This window comes from Nannobrachium achirus (genome assembly GCF_963921795.1).
Source record: "Nannobrachium achirus genome assembly, chromosome: 1".
In the NCBI taxonomy this organism is placed as follows: domain Eukaryota; kingdom Metazoa; phylum Chordata; class Actinopteri; order Myctophiformes; family Myctophidae; genus Nannobrachium; species Nannobrachium achirus.
In genome coordinates this window covers 24,205,939-24,226,837 of record NC_137810.1, presented here as the reverse complement: position 1 = coordinate 24,226,837, position 20,899 = coordinate 24,205,939, and the positions used below count along the sequence as shown (strand labels likewise).

At 42.0% G+C, this 20,899-nt stretch overlaps 2 protein-coding genes across 2 annotated transcripts in view; one reads left to right on the top strand and one right to left on the bottom strand.

Annotated features, from left to right (window-relative positions):
* Positions 1–11,087, top strand: part of LOC308286645 (disintegrin and metalloproteinase domain-containing protein 10) — a gene marked incomplete at both ends in the record, with an annotated part of 43,793 nt that extends 32,706 nt beyond the window's left edge. The window contains 6 exons of the mRNA XM_080727736.1: positions 4,655–4,826; positions 5,404–5,548; positions 6,423–6,606; positions 7,520–7,619; positions 8,484–8,716; positions 10,983–11,087. Of these exons, the coding sequence (XP_080583862.1) occupies positions 4,655–4,826; positions 5,404–5,548; positions 6,423–6,606; positions 7,520–7,619; positions 8,484–8,716; positions 10,983–11,087 (939 nt within the window). The remainder of the gene's footprint in view (positions 1–4,654; positions 4,827–5,403; positions 5,549–6,422; positions 6,607–7,519; positions 7,620–8,483; positions 8,717–10,982) is intronic.
* A 3,041-nt stretch (positions 11,088–14,128) lies between these two features.
* The window catches only part of lpl2a (lipoprotein lipase 2 a), a 7,374-nt gene continuing 603 nt past the window's right edge, over positions 14,129–20,899 (bottom strand). Inside the window, exons 2-10 of the mRNA XM_080721468.1 lie at positions 20,109–20,305; positions 18,569–18,748; positions 18,159–18,270; positions 17,834–18,067; positions 16,816–17,058; positions 16,473–16,593; positions 16,123–16,341; positions 15,923–16,015; positions 14,129–15,799 (exon numbers count right to left, since the gene is read on the bottom strand). Coding sequence (XP_080577594.1) covers positions 15,778–15,799; positions 15,923–16,015; positions 16,123–16,341; positions 16,473–16,593; positions 16,816–17,058; positions 17,834–18,067; positions 18,159–18,270; positions 18,569–18,748; positions 20,109–20,305 — 1,421 coding nt within the window. The 3' untranslated portion in view covers positions 14,129–15,777. The remainder of the gene's footprint in view (positions 15,800–15,922; positions 16,016–16,122; positions 16,342–16,472; positions 16,594–16,815; positions 17,059–17,833; positions 18,068–18,158; positions 18,271–18,568; positions 18,749–20,108; positions 20,306–20,899) is intronic.

Below are 20,899 nucleotides of genomic sequence, written 5' to 3'. Positions count from 1 at the left end.
ACAGTTTTGTATGATGAAGCAGGGCTTTACTTTACGAAAAAACATACAAATTGAAACTTGAAATTTGGAGATACAAGGTTTCTGCCCGACAGTGACGATATGCAGCTCCCCACTTCGCACAAAATGTTCTCTACATTTAACAGCTGTTAAGACAGGTAACCTTTCCCCCCATTATCTCGAATGCCACATACTGCCCCCCTCTCTATCACATATGCCCCTTTCCACCCTTCCTTGCGTTATTCACACTCTCATGGGATAAAGATTCCTCCCAGGCGGTCCTGGACAAATTAGTTCTGCTTCCCCGTATCTGTCTCTGCACCTTTATAAATTAGCTAATGTGTCTCTGGCTCTGGCATGGGTATCACTGATGCACTGACAAGCATGTCTCATTCTTTCCAGACCAAATGCAGAGACATGAGAGAGGGGATGTCGCTTTTAGATATATGGTAGGAGTAGTGAGGTAGGGGGGGCGATGCTGAGTAGAGAAGTGTTCTGCCCTTTGGCCCAGTTCACGTGCACCTACAGTACACAGGACTGTACATGCAATGTCCAGGGGTGTCGCACCAAATTCTGGGCCCTGGGATTCACTGCGGGCGCCCCCATGAATGTTCTTCATAGGGGGAGGGGGTTTTACCCATTTAGACTGGGAACGCATTATTTATTACGCATTATTTTGTACTATTGAAAAATAGCAGATCTACAAGCTCACAGCGCGGCACCGAGTGCTTTATGAAAATGTGTGCAAGCCTTTGAATATTTCAAATCCTTCTAAGGTTTTTTTTTTTTTTTGCACACATTTTCACGACTTTTAAAAAATAGCAGATCTACAAGCTCGCAGCGCTGCACTCTGTGCCGTGCTGTGAGCTTGTAGATCTGCGATTTTTCAATAGCTGAAGTACATGATTTTTGAGACTCCTTTTATTTTTTATTCTATAGTTTTTGGCTCCAGCACATAGTCCGGCTGCCAACTTAGTTTTTATGGCAGAGGTATGATATTTGGTATATAGTTTTTTTTTATGGCCTAAAATGTTGTCTATATATATACATTCATGAAACCACCTGCTGACCGCCTGTCAGCATTGAGCAATTTATTTTATAGGGGGTAGAAGTTTGGGCCCATCACTATACTATAAAGGAAAAGAAATACCCCCAAAAGATCTGCTTTAAGTAGCATGTGAGGGGTCAAACTAGGGGTTTTTAATGATTCTGAATCCATTGCAAGCATTTGTTTTGCATGAAAAACATTCCTTGGCCTAAAAACAGCCGCACAAAACGGTTTAGTGATGAGTCATCACTTTTCACAGTTGTGTGGGGGCTGAGGTGGGGTATGAAATAGTATATCGTTTTTTTATTGGCCGAAAATATTGTCTATACATACAGTCATGAATCCACCTGCTGACCGCCTGTCAGCATTGAGCAATTTATTTTATGGGGATACAAGTGTGGGGCCCATTCACTTACTACTATACTATAAAGGAAAGAAATATCCCCCCAAATCAGCTTTGAATAGCATGCGAGGGGTCAAACTAGGGGTTTTTAATTATTCTGAATCCATTGCAAGCATTTGTTTGGCATAAAAAGCATTCCTTGGCCTAAAAACAGACGCACAAATCTATGGTTTAGTGATGAGTCATCACTTTTCACAATTATGTGGGGGGCGTTCTAGCCCAAGGAATGTTTTTCTTGCAAAACAAATGCTTGCAATGGATTCAGAATAATTAAAAATTAGTTTGACCACTCACATGCTACTTAAAGCAGTTTTTTTGGGGGTATTTTATTTCCTTTATAGTAGCCTATAGTGTATAGTAAGTGATGGGACCAAACTTCTACCCCCTATAAAATAAATTGCTCAATACTGACAGGTGGTCAGCAGGTGGTTTCATGAATGTATATATATAGACAACACTTTAGGCCAATAAAAAAAACTATATACCAAATATCATACCTATGCCATAAAAACTAAGTTGGCAGCCGGACTATCACCTGAACAGGCAGATGAGCAGTGTTTTTTTCACTATTGTCAATAGCTAAAGTATAAAATAATTAAGGCCCCTCCACCTTGGGCCCTGGTAACTCAGTTCCACTTTTCCTCCCCTTGTGACGCCCCTGACTGTAATGCGATGTCTGACACTGACAGGCTGCTAAGATGATGAGGGACAGACCCAAATGTTGTTTCCTTTGCTCTTTCTCTTTCTCTTCCTTGTATTTTTGAGCGGTGGTCACACCGTCTCCATAGCGTGGCCGTGTGTGTATCCGTGCGTGTGTGTCTGTCTGTCTGTCTGTCTGTGTGTCTGTAGCCTCTGGTGTATGTAGCCTGAGTACCCTGGGTGACCAGAGAGGTGCTGTTGAGTCTAGCCTGCCCTGAGCATCATTTGCAATAGCAGTGGTGGCCTGAGTGAGCAAGTATGGCTCACACTCTCACACACACACACACACACACACACATGCACCCCCCCCCCCCCCCCGCCCCCCCAACACACACACACACACACACACACACACACACACACACACACACACACACACACACACACCTGGGTGAGCAACACACACGCACACGCACACACACACACACACACACACACACACACACACACACACACACACACACACACACACACACACACCACCGCTCACTTCAAACTTGGGTTTGATTTTGTGTTAAGACGTACTACCGGCGGTATCCCAATTGATTTGTAATTGTTGAAGCACAACAAGTTGTGTTTTCCCCTGCAGATGTTCATGGCTACAATATCTTGAAATTACCATAGAACAATAACAGAATAACACAACTACAAGAAGATGTTTAACCAATGCCAGTCTTGGGACCAAGACCCTCAGGCTCAGTGTTCCTCATCAGGTGGTAGAACAGAGCATTCTGCCTGATCTGCATCCATTTGTACTTTTCAATATTTAAAACATATGATGGTTTATTTTGTCAGTAAACCACGCCGTTTACAATGCCATCTGGGATATGGTCTTGTTTTATTTATTTTATTGTTGAAATCTTCTTGTGACATGAACGTTTTGCAAGCTAAACCAGGCTTATACAATGACGGCCTAGAATGAAATACTACCTCCCTTGGATTCATGGATATCGGTGACAGCTTTTTCACTTTTACTGGATGGATGACCTATAACCTGGTCTAGACAGATTCTGAACAAAGCAATAAATAAAGTCGATCCCCTGTGGATACCAGGTCAATCGACAATGCGAGTCATGTACAGTAATTTGTTCGGAATCTCCGTATGCGGAGCTGAGGTCTGAGGTCTGACATCAGGCTGTTCCTGAACCAGCACAAACGCTGACTCATTCTCAAATAGACAATTCTTCCACACTTTCACTTTGCACTCTAGGTCAGGTATACAGAGCTGATGTCCGCTAGGCAATACCCGTACAACGTGTATGATGGGTATTGCCCAAAAAAACGGGGGGGGGGGCATCATTCCCCACGGGTGGCAAAGCAAGCAGGCTGCGTATTCTTGCTCAAGATGAAGAAACAAACAAAAAGCGTCACTTTCTCAGCAATGTTGTCTTTCCTGAGGTCCTGACAATATAAATTTCAGGCCTTTGGTCAGAAAAAGAGATCGCCATATGGGCATAAAGGGACAGACAGACAGACAGACAGATACAGATATCTAAATGGACACAGGCAAACAGATGGACAAAACGGGTCCTATGACAACAGGTATAATGGGGTTTGCATTATAGAGTGGTGTGACGGCCCTGCCCCTCTGCCTTTATACTGTGGCATTCCCTATTTACATCATTCCCGAGTAGGCCGGTCCCCGTAGGGCATCATGTAAGCCATACCGGTATGAGTCAGCTGACTCATGGGCACAAAAGGGACACAGTCAGAGGCACAGCTAGAGAGATACAGAGATCTCCATAATGGGCAAAAATTAACACAGACAGACAGATACAGAGATCTCCATATACAACCTAAAATGGACGCAGACAGACAGATCTCCATATGTGGGCATAAATTGACACAGGCAAACAGATGGTCAAAACGGGTCCTATGACAACAGATATAATGGGGTTTGCTTTAAAGGGTGGGGCATTCATTCCCTACTTACATCGTTCCCGAGTAGGCCGGGCCCTCGACTAGACGCTCGGCCGGCCAAGCTTCTAGTTATGAAAATATATGTTATATGGTTATTCATCTATTGTTGATTGACAAATATTAATTCATATATCCACTGTTGATAGACTGTATGTATACAGTACATTCACTCAGAGATCCATTGTAGATATTTAGTGTCAGGATCTATAAACTTAACAATGTTTTGTTTTGTTTTACTTGTACTCTTAGCTGTGCCTCTCCCATGTTTCAAGCTTACTGCTGTGACATCTGAATTTCCATCTGAAAAGCCAGTGCTGTGTTCTACCTGTCACGGGTATACGGAGTATGCTGTGAAGACATTTTTTTTTAAAAGCGTATGCCCACGTGAACCTTCAAAGTAGCGTATCTGATAGGCATTATGCACTAGCGTATGCGCTGGCCACACAAATAGCCGCGGATGATAGATTATACCGTAGTATGCCCTAAAGAAAAGTCTAGAACACACCACTGAAAAGCATATCTTTGTTTTAATCTATCAGGAAATGTACGGTTGAGCTGCAGTGTGCCATGTTTTGTCTGTTTGACAGCACGATGAGGGCTCCAGCTGTGGGGACCTGGGGTCTCGCGGAGGCAAAGGCAGATACCTGATGTTCCCTCACGCCACGGACGAGGTCCGGGAGAACAATGACAAGTTCTCCCCCTGTAGTGTCAAGCACATCAGCAAGATCCTAAAACTGAAGAAGGATGACTGCTTTATAGGTGAGGGGGAATGGAAGCTGTCTACCTGTAGTTCTCTTCAGGCTTTCATAGATCATTGCTGTACAACACCTGCTAAGAGAAGAAACATTGCAAAGCTGTAACTCCAAAAAAAGGTTTACTGTGCAATAACAGGCAGGTACACAATGTTTCAGCCAAACAGGCTGTTTGGCCGAAACGTTGTGTACCTGACTGTTCTTGGACAGTAAACCTACTGTATTTCGGAAATACTGTACAAGCTGTGTGCCGAAGTTTCAGCTCTTTACTGTTACTTATTTGTTGTGCACAAGTGACTACAGGGTGTGCGCAACATTGCTCTTTGAACTGTACATCACCTTCTCACTTTATGTGTCTGTGTGTGTGTGTGTGTGTGTGTGTGTGTGTGTGTGTGTGTGTGTGTGTGTGTGTGTGTGTGTGTGTGTGTGTGTGTGTGTGTGTGTGTGTGCGCGTGCGTGCGTGCGTGCGTGCGTGCGTGCGTGCGTGCGTGCGTGCGTGCGTGTCAACCTATGTGCACGTACTGTGTGTCCCTCTGCTGCTTTGTATGTATGTGTGTCTTTGTCCACGCTTTCTTAATTGGCAGTCAGTGATCAGCCCATCTGTGGGAACCAAATAGTGGAGGAAGGTGAGGTGTGTGATGTTGGTCACAATCAAACCGATCTGTGCTGCTTCAGCGCTCATGAAGCGGTGGGCGTCCAGTGTCAACTCAAGCCTGGTAAAGTCTGCAGGTACTGCGCTCATAATACAGACACACACACACACACACACACACACACACACACACACACACACTCACACACACACACACACACACAAACACACACACCGTAGCCCTGTGGTTCTCAAACTTCTTCATGTCAAGGACCCGCTTAACTCTCAGAGTTCTAGATTTTAAGGGTCCATTTGGAACCCCTTCAAGGGACCCTGAGGGAACCCCACTTTGAGAACCACTCAGTTGCGCATACTGTAGTGTCATGCACCGACTTTACTTTTGCTGCATGGCACAGGTGTGTGACTAAGTATACTGTACATTAGGCTTAAAATATGCATGGCAATAAGACATCCACTTAAGAATATCTCCTATAAGGGAGACAAATAAAGAAAACCTTGAAACTTGACCTTGAACCTTGAAATGTCTACAGTATGTAAGTTTCACCATGCTGAGATGCTGCAAACCTGCGTCCTGGTTCTAGGAACAAGAGATACAGTAAGCAACACTCAGTGACCACGGCTATGCGTCATGCCACTTTCGGTGGCAAAACTCGCACCGGAAGTTCGAGGTCACTGAGCGTCCTAGTCCTGGTTTGAGCTTTGCACCATTGTTTCGATATGCTGTTGCTGTTGTGGTATGCTGCTCCTTAAACACATGAGAATATTATGAAACTATGTTGTATTTTTACCCTCCACCGCTCTGTGTGTGTGTGTGTGTGTGTGTGTGTGTGTGTGTGTGTGTGTGTGCGCGCGCGCGTGCGTGCGTGCATGTGTGTGTGTCTTTACATGCATGCACATGCACACATCTCTTTGCTTTCCTCTGCAATGTATACGTACATGTGTATGTGTGTACGGGCAAACACCCATCCATCCATCCATCCATCCGTCTAGTCCCAGCCAAGGCCTTTGCTGTGGTCAGGGCTGTGAGTTTAAGCCAGCAGGAGAGGTCTGTGATGATGCCACTGACTGCCTGAGAGAAAGTGTGTGTTCGGGCCTGTCTCCATTCTGCCCCGAGCCCAGCCCAAAGGACAACCTCACTGTCTGCAGTCAGGGCACACGTGTCTGTCTAAACGGGGTGAGTCAGCTACTGTAACTGTACCACCCCAGGGTGTGGTAACTCTTAACATTTCAACCGCCCTTTTCACAACCCTTGAGTCAGTATTAATGTGCATTGATGTAGCCAGGTTATCTACCATATACTGTAGGCACATTCCAAGTGTGTATGTGGTTTAAAAGTATGTGTAACTAATTTGATTGTAAACAAACCATTCCAGCACCCCATTGAGAGGTTAATCAAATCCATGTGACCCAAAACCACCATTCATGTTCCCCTTCGAAAGCATCCATTGTGACCAAATATCTACCATTATGATGATATATTGTTCTTCGAATTGGGGAGGCAGAATTCGTTCTGGGAAGATTGCTCAACATTTTCATATAATCGGAATGCTCTCTAGAGGCTGAGATGAGGAGATAATCCTTTAAAAACTGCATAACATAGGTCTGCTCTCATCACAGACTTTATTAATGTTGATTCCCAAAAAAAAAAACTTCATAACATAGGTCTGCTCTCATCACAGACTTTATTAATGTTGATTCCCATCATTTATAAATAATAAATCATACTTTACGTAACTCAAACTCAAGAATAGCTTTACTATTAAGATATTTACTGTAACTCAGTGTGCTTAAAGAATGTTTTGAATATCACATTGATATTACATTTGAATAGGAACTATTTTTGTGCCAAATGCCAACGACATCCCAAAGGCTAGAGGTCAGGACAGGAGCGGTGATTGGTTTACTTTAGAGGGGACATATTGTACACTGTACTATACAAACACTGTTCAGCCACAGCATGAAGGTCTGCTGGGGAACTGTGGGCCCACAGAGACCAACACAAACACACACTCTCTCTCCGTCCTCACGCATGGTCTTGTCTCATGTTGCTCCCTTGTCCTGTCCCCCCCACCCCATCCCACCCCCAGGACTGTGCTGAGTCTCTGTGTGTGAAACATGGCCTAGAGCAGTGTGACTGTCCAGGGGACTCCATGAGGGAGAAATGCCAAATGTGCTGCCAGCAGCCTGGTAACTAAACTGTCTTTAAGGAATGTGTTTATGGTTGGGGACAAAGCACTTCAGCCTGTGTGAATTTACTTTGTGGTTGCTTACCCCTCATGCAACATTCATCTCCATTAAACAACAAATAGTCCACTGTCATTGCAATTGCATTTAGTTCAACAACTGCACCTTTGAGTCTGAATATTGCTCGAAATATGGATTATATTATGCAGTGATTCATTGAATAGAGTCAATTACACACCCCATGGAGACTTGAATTCATGGATATTTTTTTGTTTTTGTTTCATTCCTAAGCCAATACTTTGATGATGATGATGATGATGATGATGATGATGATGATGATAATGATGATAATAATAAAGACCCTTGTGTATCCGATTGGAGACACAAAGGAGACTCTTTGTGTCTCCTACCAGATTTAAAAAAAATCCATGAAGTCTGCATGAGGTGTGTAATTGATTGATACATTTTTTGGGTTAACTACTCCTTTAAACAACTGGATGAATGAATGAATGAATGAATGAATGAATGAATGAATGAATGAATAAGGGCTTGACTGAAGAAACTGATGAAATTATAAGAGAGACCAAAAATCCAAATTCGACCTGTATACAGTATTGTGGTATATGTTTCTTTAACCACATGAACCCAAGAGGGTGAACGACGTTAAGTGAAAATAGATCTGCAAGCTCACAACACATCGCTTTGTGACGCGTTGTGAGCTGAGCTATCGATCGACTATTTTATGCAAGGAGATTTGGTGTAGAGGGGAAGAAATTAGAGGGACTAGTGTATACTATGGTATAGACTCTGGACATCTAAGTATATAGGGTTTAAGTGATTTTGATTTTGAATGTGTGTTTATCACAGACCAACCGGCAACATGCGCCAGCACCACATCCTCTGTGCTGTCCCGTCACTTCCAGAGGAAGACTGTGGCTCTGGTGGCCGGAGCTCCATGCTCAGGGAACCGTGGCTACTGTGACAAGATCAACGTGTGTCGGTTGCTGGATGCAGACGGCCCCATCGCCAGGCTGAAGAACTCTCTGAAGAACTACCTGCACCTTGATGACTTTGCTGATGATCCGGGAGAGTGGATGAAGGTGTCTGATTGCTTTATAATGCCTTTGGTTTGATTCAACTTGGGCCCTATTTACAATGTCACTGTAAACCATCAATGTTTCATGACAATTGAACGCTGCATTCATGATTTGTGTCAAAATCTGTAGGATAGTATCTAGTAAGACGCCTCAGGGCGACATGCGACACGCCAATTCTTGGCCATCTGGCCAGTGATGTATATCGGACCAGTTACTCATATATGGAGACCCCTGCATGATAGTCAACAATGTTATGTCAAAACATGGCCATATATGGGCATTACCAAATATGGGCATTCCGAGATATGTCCTTAATATTGATGACATTGGGACAGGGATCTCCATATATGGGCATAAAAGGGATTGTTCCGCTGGCTTCACAGGGATTTCCATATCTCCATAAATGGGCATAAAAGGGATTTGTTCCCCCTGGCATCACAGGGAACTCTCGAACAGGGCATCATTTATATTGATGACATCAGGGGACTCCATATATGGGCATGAAAGGGATTCTGTTAGTGTGACATCACAGTGAAGCCAGAGCGTGATATCAGAGCGGCAAACCCATTCTGGTAGAGTGGTTCCCCTGACATCACAGTGACATCAGAGCATGATGTCAGAGCGGCAAACCCATTGAAACGTGTACACGTCTACACACGGACAAGCTGTGACGTTTCTCATGGTAAACTGCGACCTACACTATACTACACTACACTACACTACTATTGTGTATTTATTACATTATGTTATATGATTATTATAGAAGGTCATAGCTCTTAATCTGTGAAATACAAAGGCAAAGCTTCCTCAAGGACAAGCAGCATGACTCGTCATAGTAAAGAATTACATTTTTTCATTCTTTTTATGGCATGAGGTCAGAGGTTGTCAGATATTGCCCCATGCAGCCCCCATGTCTTAATGTATCCATTTGAAACTCTGATATATAGATGTAACCAAATGGACCCACATAAGGGTCCATTGGTTACGTCTATACGTTAAATTCACACGGAAGCACACATTAAAAATGACTGCAAAGCTTCAATGGCCTCAGAGCAGATGAGATACGTGTTCAGATCAGCTCAGCTTCCAGGTTTTGACGTTCACATGTCTTAGATGTTCCAGTCACACTGCTTTTGTTGCACTTGGAGTGCAGAGAGAATCAGGAATGTCCATGTTGATTCTAAAGGCACCACATGTGTCAGGCCTCAGCTTTACTTAGAAGCCCCTCACGTCAATTCAGGAGCCCAGCTTGACCACCCCTTTGCCGACCCTGTCTAATGGGTGACTCATTTTCGAATACATATCTTAGCTAACATAGCAGAGATGCTTTAGATATGGTGGGTTATGGCCAGGTAATGCTCGCCTGTTGCTAAGTGTCATAAGTTGTGTTTACCATTGGTTATTGGAGCAGAGGTAGAGGTCATGGTGGCAGTGATATGACAACAGGGGGTATTTTTCCACAACAGAGCTGAAGTGACCAGTGTAAGCAGGCACATGCACACATAGACATCAAAGGGGGCCCTCTCCAGACCATGAATGCAGTTTTTACTGTCTATGGTGAAAGAAATGCAAATACCCTCTTTCCATGCCAGGCAGCATTTAGATAATTACCTCGTCCATACTCTCATGAACTTGAATGCAGCATCTTATGTTAAAAGAATTGTCCTCACTGTGTAGAAATCCATGACGTTACGCCACATCTCCAGTATATTCACTTGATAATACTTAGTTTAATGTGGTTTCAAGTACTGAAAATAGCCGACCTCCAAGCTCACAACGCGTCGCAGCGCGATGCGTTGTGAGCTTGGAGGTCGTCTATTTTCGATATTTCCACCAAAAAGCCCTTTTAGAAATTTCAGCCCCTGCCTCTCTGCACGTCCCTGAGTGTAAGTTTAACTTAGTGAGACAAATTGATACTTCATGTAAAACATCTCTCTGTAGTATAACTTCTATTACAACTAACATATCAGTTAGCCGAATGATAGCTTTCTTTTGCATCAATGTGAATTTGAAACACATGTTTCTTTGCATAGATGCTGCAATAGCAGAGCAGGTGTTTGGTTGTTTGATGTAGTTCAGCTTAAAACATTGTGTCACATTGTGGTAATAATGTTTCAGATATGTTTCGAAGCCATCTCTCACTGAATCCAACATGCAGCCAGATATAAAACGGCAAAAATGCTCATAATTCAATCCATTTTTCATTTGATTGAAATATCCCTGCTGTCTGCATGACTGTCTGCGTGACTCTTTCATGTGTTCTCCTCAGGCTTACTGGTGGGCTATACTCCTGGCTATCCTGACACTGTCTGCAGTCATGGGCTGCACCGTCTGTCTCTGCCACCGCACACTGGATATGAGTGACTTGGAATAGTCTCCTTCGACTTTTTGACCCATGACTACACTACAACTGAATGGTTAAGGAACTATTTTTGGCTATTTTCACTACTTCTTAATGAAATTAATTAAAAAACAATTGAATTTGTTTTTAATTCATGAAAATTTTAGCTTTTTTGGGAAAGTTTTTTGAAATTGTTTTTAAATAATAATAATTAAAAACAAAATGTAGGAAACCAAAAATAAATGGACCCATAAAAATGACCCCACATATGGGTCCCAACCCAGTGTTTGGGAACCTGTGATCTAGCCTGTCTGTTTGTCTTCAATCATGGCTTGTCTGTTCAGAGACGTCATCAAACAGTCTGTTTCCTTTGATCCGTGGTGGCCACATACCAGCAACCTCCTGATTTAGAGACACCTGTCCATGCAACTCTGAGATAGATGGATGGGACTTCCATTTCCATTAATGGTCTGTACTTGCTGTGTACTACTGCTGCTATTTGAACCTACGCGCTAATCTCAGCCCTGACGAGCGCCCAGTTTTCCGACGTGTGGGATTGTGTTTCTACTGAGGCCCCCCCTCCATTGATGTAGTAGGCCTATGTGTCTGGGACGTGACGACAATATTCTGGGGTTGAGTGCATGTATGCACATGGCATTCTGGGCAGTGATTTCTTCGACTAAAATTATGACGACATTTTTTTCTCAACTGCGTTTTTTTCACTGACGAAAACTAAATAAAAACGAAATAAAAAGTAAGCTGTGATGACTAAAACTAAGACTAAATATGTTGACAATTTCGTCAACAAAATAAAAACTAGACTAAAACGTTAGGGAGGGACTAGTGGAGAAGAGAGTAATTTTATGTTTGGTTGCTCTCAGGTGTTGCGTGCTGAAAATAGCAGATCTACAAGCTCACAACGCGTCGCAGCTTGTAGATCGGCTATTTTCAGCATGCAACCAAGTGTAAAATCAGCCCTTACAATGTCATCAAGGCCTGCCAAAATACATTTTAGTTGACTAAATCAACTGTAGATTTAGTCGCCTAAAATCTTATGATATTCAGTAGACTAAAATTAGACGAAAACTAAAACTTTTCAGGTGACTAAATTATGACTAAAACTAAATGACATTTTATTCAAAAGACTATGACTAAAACTAAATCAAAATTTGCTGTCAAAAACAACACTGATTCTGGGGAAGGGTTATGATAAGGGTTGCTGCTTGTTGTTTCCTTGTCTCAATTATGTTTGTACAGGTGCGGAGCAAAGATCTGCCTGGGAATTGACAGCAGCCCCCATATCTGTCCAAATTGACATAAGAATAATCAAGTAGTTAGAGCATGCTGCCAAAGCATGTCAACCAGCTGGTATAAACGAACCAGCATGACTACGTCTTTTGCACTCCGTACAGTACTGTACTGCACAGGCTTATGACATACAGCAAGGGGTCTTCAACCTTTTCAGGCCAAGGACCCCTTAGTTGAGAGAGAGATGAAGCAGGGACCCCCACAACCTTTCATAGATTCCATATAGTTTAATTGTTTGACAGCTCGATCAGATTTGTATTTTGTATTCGTGTTAATGTGGGTTTTAGATATATAACCACTTGAACCGTCAATACTTAATACACTTGACTTTTCACTGTACTCAGTCTGCTCTTTTCCCCCTCCAAAGCTCTTTGCCAAAAATAGCTGATCTACAAGCTTTTGTGAGCTTGTAGATCTGCTATTTTTGGCTAAAGTTCTCAGAATATGGATGCTATAGGGTTCAAGTGGTTAATATAAAAAAGGGGAAAAAATAGTTTCTATCACACAAAGATTTGGAGGACTCCTTTTAGTAACTTTGAGGACCCCTTAGGGGTCCCGGACCCCCTGTTGAAGACCCTTGACATACAGAAACTCCTTCTGATGGCACTTGCAGTGTTGCACTCTAAGGCAGGAAACTCTGGACTTCATATTAAAATATACACATTGGTTTTGTTACACACTCAGGTTACAATGTTAAATATAACTTCTTTCACTGGGTTGCAGTCCTTCATGTGAGGGGCAATAGAACTTGGCACCATGCAATAAATTGACATTTGTAACAACACCTGTCTTCATATACAGTACATCCATTGTCAATTGTCTCTCCGTCATTCTCTTTGACTTAGAACAGCTTGGACAGTGTTGAATGTGCACGGATAAGACTTGTAATTTGGGAGTTTTGGGGGTTGTTTTTCATAAATGTAGGCCAATGAGGGTACACATACAAGTAACCGAATAGTTATACAATGATTTACTTTTGGCAGGGAGTAATAAGTAAAGTAATAATCGAGTAATATAGTACCTTTCTTTTAACGAGCCCAACACTTCTAGGGTAGATAGCCAAGAGATGGACAAGGATGCTAATTGGCTGATCAAGTTGGTGAAGAGACTCTGTAGCCTGTACTTGGTGAGAGGTTGGACTCATTGGAGACTGTTGTGGAGAAATACACATGGAACAAGATGCAGTCCACAATGTTGGTCATCAACTCCACAACATGGACTAGTCTTTTGTTATACAGTACTGTATATGGGCCTGTGCAATTACAATAGATTATTCCCTGTAACACTTTTTATGTTTTTTGTTTTGTATGTTTGTTTGTTTTTGTTCCGTTTTTGTGTTTTTAACCCTTTTGTGTTGTGTTATTATTAACTCATGTCTGTATGAGCTATGGCCGTGGGACACTTGTATTTCCCTCTGGGATTAATAAAGAATCTAGTTTGTGCCTGATTGTTTAGTTCCAGTCCATGGATATTAATTCACAAAAATGACATACAGGTCATTGACCTATTTGAAAAATATTCAGTAATCTTCTGTCTGTGTGCACAAGAAATATGATGCTGATCAGCCAAGTATACTACTATGTAGTTTGTAAGATTAGCTGTCGACAGACACGCATGCAAGCACGCACACGCATGCATGCATGAGCGTGCACACACACACTGTTACCTTTGATAATATTTCCTACCTTTGATAATATATTCTTTTTGCATCTAACCTAATTGCCCTGAGACGTTGATTCTCTACATATGTCAGACACATGATAACCTTTAATATGGTATGTTTTCTTTTATTAGAGTATTTATACAGTACAGTAACATATTTACAAGTACAGTATTTATATACAACGGTTCACAGAAATAAACATTTTATACATATGTCCATCCAAAAGTAAAAATATATATCTAACAGTGTAGTGTTTCATAAAATCTATAATTATTTACAATGAATATGCTGTACAAAGTAACTTTGTTTAGTAACCTTTTCCTCAGCTTCCAGTGCAATAGTACGGTATTTCCACTTTTTCAAGAGTGAATTAAAATGAGAGGAAAATAAGCCACAACTGATCTATATAGTGCCATGTTAAATATTGCTTACATAATGGTGTGCATCAGATGTAAAGAACTATACATGTCAATGTACTGTAATAGTAATGACCAGATCACATGCCCAGAAAAGCCAGTAAAGGGAATTTCAATCACAAGAACCTCATTGAAGATACTATAACAGTGAGATGTTGAAATCAGCTATAGGTTGAGCAAATGGTAGGCACTTAATAGAGGTAACAGATTCATAGTAGCACATTTGGCTGTTTACCAGTTAAGATGCTGCATAAATATTCATTGCATATTGTGTATAAAACTGCATCTCAGACTTTGCCAATGTTAACTTAGAGAATAGTTTAACCATAGGGCTCAATGTATAACATGTACACTATAATTTAAAAATATATATATACAAAATAACAGCCATGATTTTTTTTTAAGACAGGTTGATTTCACAACAGTTCACTTCTGGAACATTTTCCAGTAAGGCACACTGAAACAGGTCCCCCAGTCACCAACAGTGATGGGACCGACAGTGGTGAATGCTCTGACATGTTAAGTATAGTACATAAAGTACATCAGTCATAAGGTTTCGAGAAAAGGCAGAGTATTGCATAAAACACCTAAAGGATTTTACAGCCTTTTCGCTTTTAACACATCTGAAAGATCGCAGGAATCGAACTGGGTTCGGTTCATCGCAAAGAAGTACTGTATGTGATCGTTTTGAATGTTCGTAAGTGTGTGTGTGTGTGTGTGTGTGTGTGTGTGTGTGTGTGTGTGTGTGTGTGTGTGTGTGCAACAACTTCAGACTGTTTGCAAGGCCTTTTGTATGCAGAGAGCCCTTTTAGTCAGTGTTCAGCTAATAACAGTCTGTAGAAGTTATGGATAACAAAGGGAAGCTAAATGTCATCAGGACTGTGAAATCAGAGGTATTTTACGCTGTAGGCCACTGGTATCTCCAGTACGTGTGAATCAAAAAAGCACCCAGTCTGGTTCTTGTAAAGGGTCTTAACTGAACCGGGGTGCTTTTTTCATACACGCCTCCAGTACAGTACAGTATATTCAGTCGACCATTTGGCATCTCACAATCTGAGACTTCAAAGACTTTATATTAACCATTTTGTTTGGGAGTGCCGAAGACACGCCAAAGAAGACGGTGTTAGTATAATGTTGTATCACATTGCGGTCACAGATTTAAAACCAACTTCTTAATAATAAAATATATTTCACATACTTAGTTGAACTTAAATAAAGCACATATAGCTGTACATATATACAAGGTGGTCATGTATTTGTATAATTTAAGTGTATAAAGTATTTACTACTTTTAAGTGCTGCAATGGAAAGGAGGGCTTTCAACTTGTCTTCAGTGTTAGTGGTTTTCCGGGGTTGTTCTACGGGAGAGGAAAAACAAACAAACATAATACATATTTTTTTACCATAATATTTTTTCATATAGTGAGTAGATTAGTGATCAATGAAAATTATTGGCCAATGGCTTGAGGAGATTCAGTCACCTTTTTGGAATCCTCCATGCATCCTTGCATTTCACGAACGTGACCTCCTGTGTTAAGCTCTGAGCCTGAGGGTCTTTTACACAAAATACCAACCTAAAAGGGAAGTCAACCAAGAACAACATTAGGTGACATTTTTACATAATTTTGCCTAATAAAATAAGACCATGAATATATGATCACAATGCAATAAGTAAACTTACTTCTGCTGCGTCTCGCCAACTCGGACGCGGATCTTGTGGACTTCCAGGTCGTCCTTGTCTGATTCTCCAGACCACCAGGATGATACCGTCTTTAGCATGTTGGAGGCAGACCAGCCATTAGTGTCTTCCCATTTAAACTTGAGCAGCAGGAGATCGCCGATGTCTTTCTCTGTCACCAGCAGGAACGAATGAGTCTTATTGGTCATTATTTTATCCTTTCTGCCAATAGAAACGGTAAGATTGGAAAGAAAGTGCTAGTTATGTTATATTAGTCACAAAATACTAGCTTCATATATGGGTAACGTAAGATTCCATTCACAATGGTGCATTTCATAATTAACTGTACTCACAGATTCAGCTCCAGGTTTTCAGCCTCTCCTTTGGTTCCATACAATGAGACAGTCAGCGTGGGCTCCATCTCCGAGTGGTTCACTTTGCTAGAGAAATGAATCTTCAGCTGGTAATGATGCACTGTAAAGGATGAAAGGACCAATCAGCATCAGACCCACAACAATCTCTCGAGACAAGAGTCAATGATGGCTACTACGCCATTGAAAAGGGACAAGTGGGTGGTCCCTTTTTTAGCCAGATTGGACCTGGAAAGAAAACTACAGTATGTACAGACACAACTGACAACTGTGCAGTTTGATATTCAACTATCTTGTTGTTCTTCCTTTGATGAGGCCTACTAACCTCTGAAAGGCATGGAGTCCCGCGTCTTGGTGTACATTTGGACGCTGCGTGGCTTGCGGACCTTGCTGATGTCGTAGCCCACGGTGTTGCAGCGACCTTTGCGGCAGCGGAGGCACATGCCACGGTCAAACATGTCGGTGCTGCCGCAGCGGTAGGCCGTGGACGCCTCCTGCTCGTTCAGCAGAGAGTCGATAAACAGGTGGACGGAACGCTCATGCTCGCACTTCACCGCGTCAGAGATGGCTGAGGAGAAACAAAGAAGAAAACACATGTTGATTATTGTCTGATGCATGTTGAACTGAAAAAAAAAACTTTACGGCTTTACGTTTGTTTCTTCCGTGTGACAATGTACTCAAATGTTTACAATAATGTAAACTATCCAATGAGATGTAGGGCAAACATTAAATGCTTTTAATAATGTAATGAAATAATTACGAAATAGTTAAATGGGACAGTAAACAATATGACTATGGTAATAACAACTGGGTATAGCAGAAAAGGAAATGCTCAAAATCTCAGCCTATTCTATGGTTGGTCATGGGCCCTACAGTAAAACTAACATTGTTTTGACCTTTTAAAAGATCCTGACAGATATTTGCCTCAAACATGTTTGGAAGCAGTCTGTTTATTTTCAACTGGGGGACATGAATGGAGTCATTGTGTGAGTGAAGGCAACAATGTTAATTGCCAAGGCGGATTAGTGTTGACAAGCATGAAGTAGCTACAAGATTTATTTTGACATTACTGTACATCAGCTACCTACATGTCTGACTTTCTGTGTGCGCACCCGTGTGTGATGTAAGTTCTGACATAATTGTTTAGCCTGTCAACATCAAGTGATGCTGCCCTGAACCATGAAATTAGCTTTATCACCAAGTGTCAATAAGAATTTAAATGAGTCATTGAGATATTGTTTTTTTCAGGACTGCGAAACTGATACTGAGGCTCAATGTCATCAGTCAGGTAACAGTAGTCCATAAATATTCATTCCTAACATTGAAAGAGTTGTAATTCTTACCAAATATTCCAAAGTTAGCAATCTTCTCCAGGGCCCCCCTTAAATTGCAGCCTGGCTGGAAACTCCCTCCATTGGGGTAGATGTCCACATGGCCTACTGGCTGCTGGATGCCAATGCTGAGACCCAGAGAGCCCCGTGTGAAGGTGTGGAGAACATCCACAAAGTGAGCATCATCTGGGGACAGGCGCCTGTGGGCATGCTCTCCTTCAAAGTCTGGACCTGCTGGATCAAGACCTGAAGACAGAGAGGGTAAAGGTCAGATAAAAAGACAAATATAAACCAAAACCCAGAAGAAGAATGACATAATAATAATAATAATAATAACCTGTTATTCTCCCAATTTTATTGGTGACGTGGCTTCCAGCAAATCCTGCAACGTGAGCTCCCAGGCTATAACCAATCAGGTGGACATTCTCAAGAGGAATGTTGGTGGTCTCCTTGAGAAGAAAAAAAGATAACGTTAATTCTAAGATAGGCGGCGCCGATATCCGTGTGGTTAAGGCGAGTACAGAACATAAGTTCTTCTGATGCCTGACTTCAGGTTTGATTCACGGCCCCTGCGGATCCTCCCTGTTTCTCCACTGTACAATCAAAGAAAAGGCAGAAAAGCCCCCTGAATATATTTAAATGTATATAATATCTTTATCTCTATATGCGATATATCTAATACATATGTTGGTTGTATATTTTCAGTAATCAACTAGGAATGCATAACAACTACTGCTTGTCACTGACCTCCATCCAGTTGATGAAGTGAGCGATCTCCTGCCCCACTGCCTTGGTGTTTCTGGCTGCAACCACATAGTGATTGTGGGCTGAACTGAGCCAGTCCACTACGATGACGTTGGCTGTCTGCTCTCTCTCATACAGCGCCGTAACCAGCTTGGCCACCCAGCTCTCATACATACCGATCACCTGTTGAGATGATGGACACATCAGTAAATAACCCATTGCTAATGTTGCTCTTATAGCTGTGTCAACCAAGGCATTTTCCAAAGCAAAGCATTATGTTACATTATTTATTTTAAATAGTATTCAGTGGGAGCATCACATATTTAATCTACAGTGTATACGTGACGAGGAGGCGGAGGAGCTGAGTGTCTATTCTGCGCTACATTCACGTCTGATGTTTTTATCTGGGTACCCAGAGATGAAATATTTTCAAAGGAAGCGTTTTTAGGACAGCACCTTGGGTTTTCAGCTCGGGAAAAAATGCTTTGGTGGACACACACAGCCTTAATGTAATGTTGTAATAAGGTGCATCAATCGCGAAGGAGGTACCATTTTAACAAGAGCCATTAGAATGGATGAATTAACTTTTGGATGCTCCAAAGACTTTTGGGTTGAGAATGTCAAAGTTCAAGGTCACAGTCAAGGTCAAAATCGAGATTCGATTTGAACAAGCTCATTAGACTTGGTGGGAATGATCAGTATAGGCCACCTCAGGTAGATGATTACAGTTTGGACAGAGAAGGTCAAAATTCAAGGGTCACAAGAGACAGAAGAAGAGATGTTGGTGTGGGAAGGGTTTGCACCAGCAGGTGAATTTGTTAAATGTAAAGTAATCTATGTTCTCATTGTGTTTTATGTTTTGTAGCAACCACTATTCTGATGGGGTAGTTGAAAATTTATACTAGCCAGTCATGGGTGTTAGCCAGTCATGGGTGCAAAGCCCACACGCAGTCATGTACATCCAAACTCTATGACTAACAGGGGCGTCAATTGGGTATGGTAGGGGTATGCAGCTGCCATACCCTGGGTCCAGGGGGGAAGATAAAAGTTAGTTCTAAATATAAATCCATAAATGTCTCTTTGTCTATCTGTGCTGGTTATTATGTTGTTAAATTACAGCAAAATATCTGCAAATGCTCACTTTAACAAAATGCTCACTTTAACAATGTATTATGATTATATTCTGCACACTTGTATTCTCCCCATCTTGACAAAATGGTATATTCCCAGGTTCCGCATAATTGTGGCACGTTTACTAACATGCCAAGTTTAGTGCATGCTCTGCACTTGAACAACTGTTCCAGGCTGCCATATCCAGCCAAAGAAACCGTAGAAACGGGGAAAAAAAATAAAATGTACTTCTTCTTAAAATAAATATATCATGCCTGTTGCTAAGGTATGGCAACATGACTGGTGTCTTGCACGCGCACCTTCGCGCGCGTGCAAGACACCAGTCATGTTGCCATACCTTCGCTTTTTCTGAACTGATGCCACTGATGACTAATGGTATAGGAACATGCTGCTACAGGTCCAAGGATCTTACCGTCCATCCGTGTATCACCAGGAAGGTCTTTGAGGTGCTATTGAAGGTACAGGCAGCCAGAGACTCTGGTTTGCCTGGGATGATGTAGCACAGGTCATCATCAGGGTGCGATGGTTTGCGGAGAGAGAATTTGGCAATGGTCCCATTACGTTCATCCTTATGGTCAAACAGGTCTTTAATTGGGTCCAGGAAGTTACCTAACATAAAGGAATGTAAAACCAATCAGTTGTCTGTACAACATGCAGGTTGACACTTGTCTCTTGAATATTCATAGAATATAGAGAAGAGAAGAGAAGAGAAGAGAAGAGAAGAGAAGAGAAGAGAAGAGAAGAGATAGGCCCTTGTCCATCGTATGTTATTGTGAAAATCTAAGCTCATTGTCCTTTTGATGGAAAGCCAAGAGACGCATGACTGACTGTCTGACTGGCTATGGGGCCCCTCAGTAAATGAGCCTCCGTCTTCAGACAACATGCAGTCCATAGAGGTAACAAGGGTTCATTTGACCAGACATGTTTCCATAGAAACCACTAAAAGTTGGTCCAGTTATGCTTCTGCCACCTCACTGACGAATCCCCCCAAATGTCCAATAGGGTCTAGACGGACCCTTCTCCAAATATCAGCTGACTCTTCAACAGGGGGAGGGTTGTGGTGAGTGTGGAGGGCTGGTTGGGGGCAGGGACTAAGCACACCCCCCAACAACTTGCACAAGGGTTAAAGGCAAGCCATAAGAGCTAAGCCATTAATAATGCATACTCATAATTTCACAACATGTGCAATGCAAACCCTTTTGA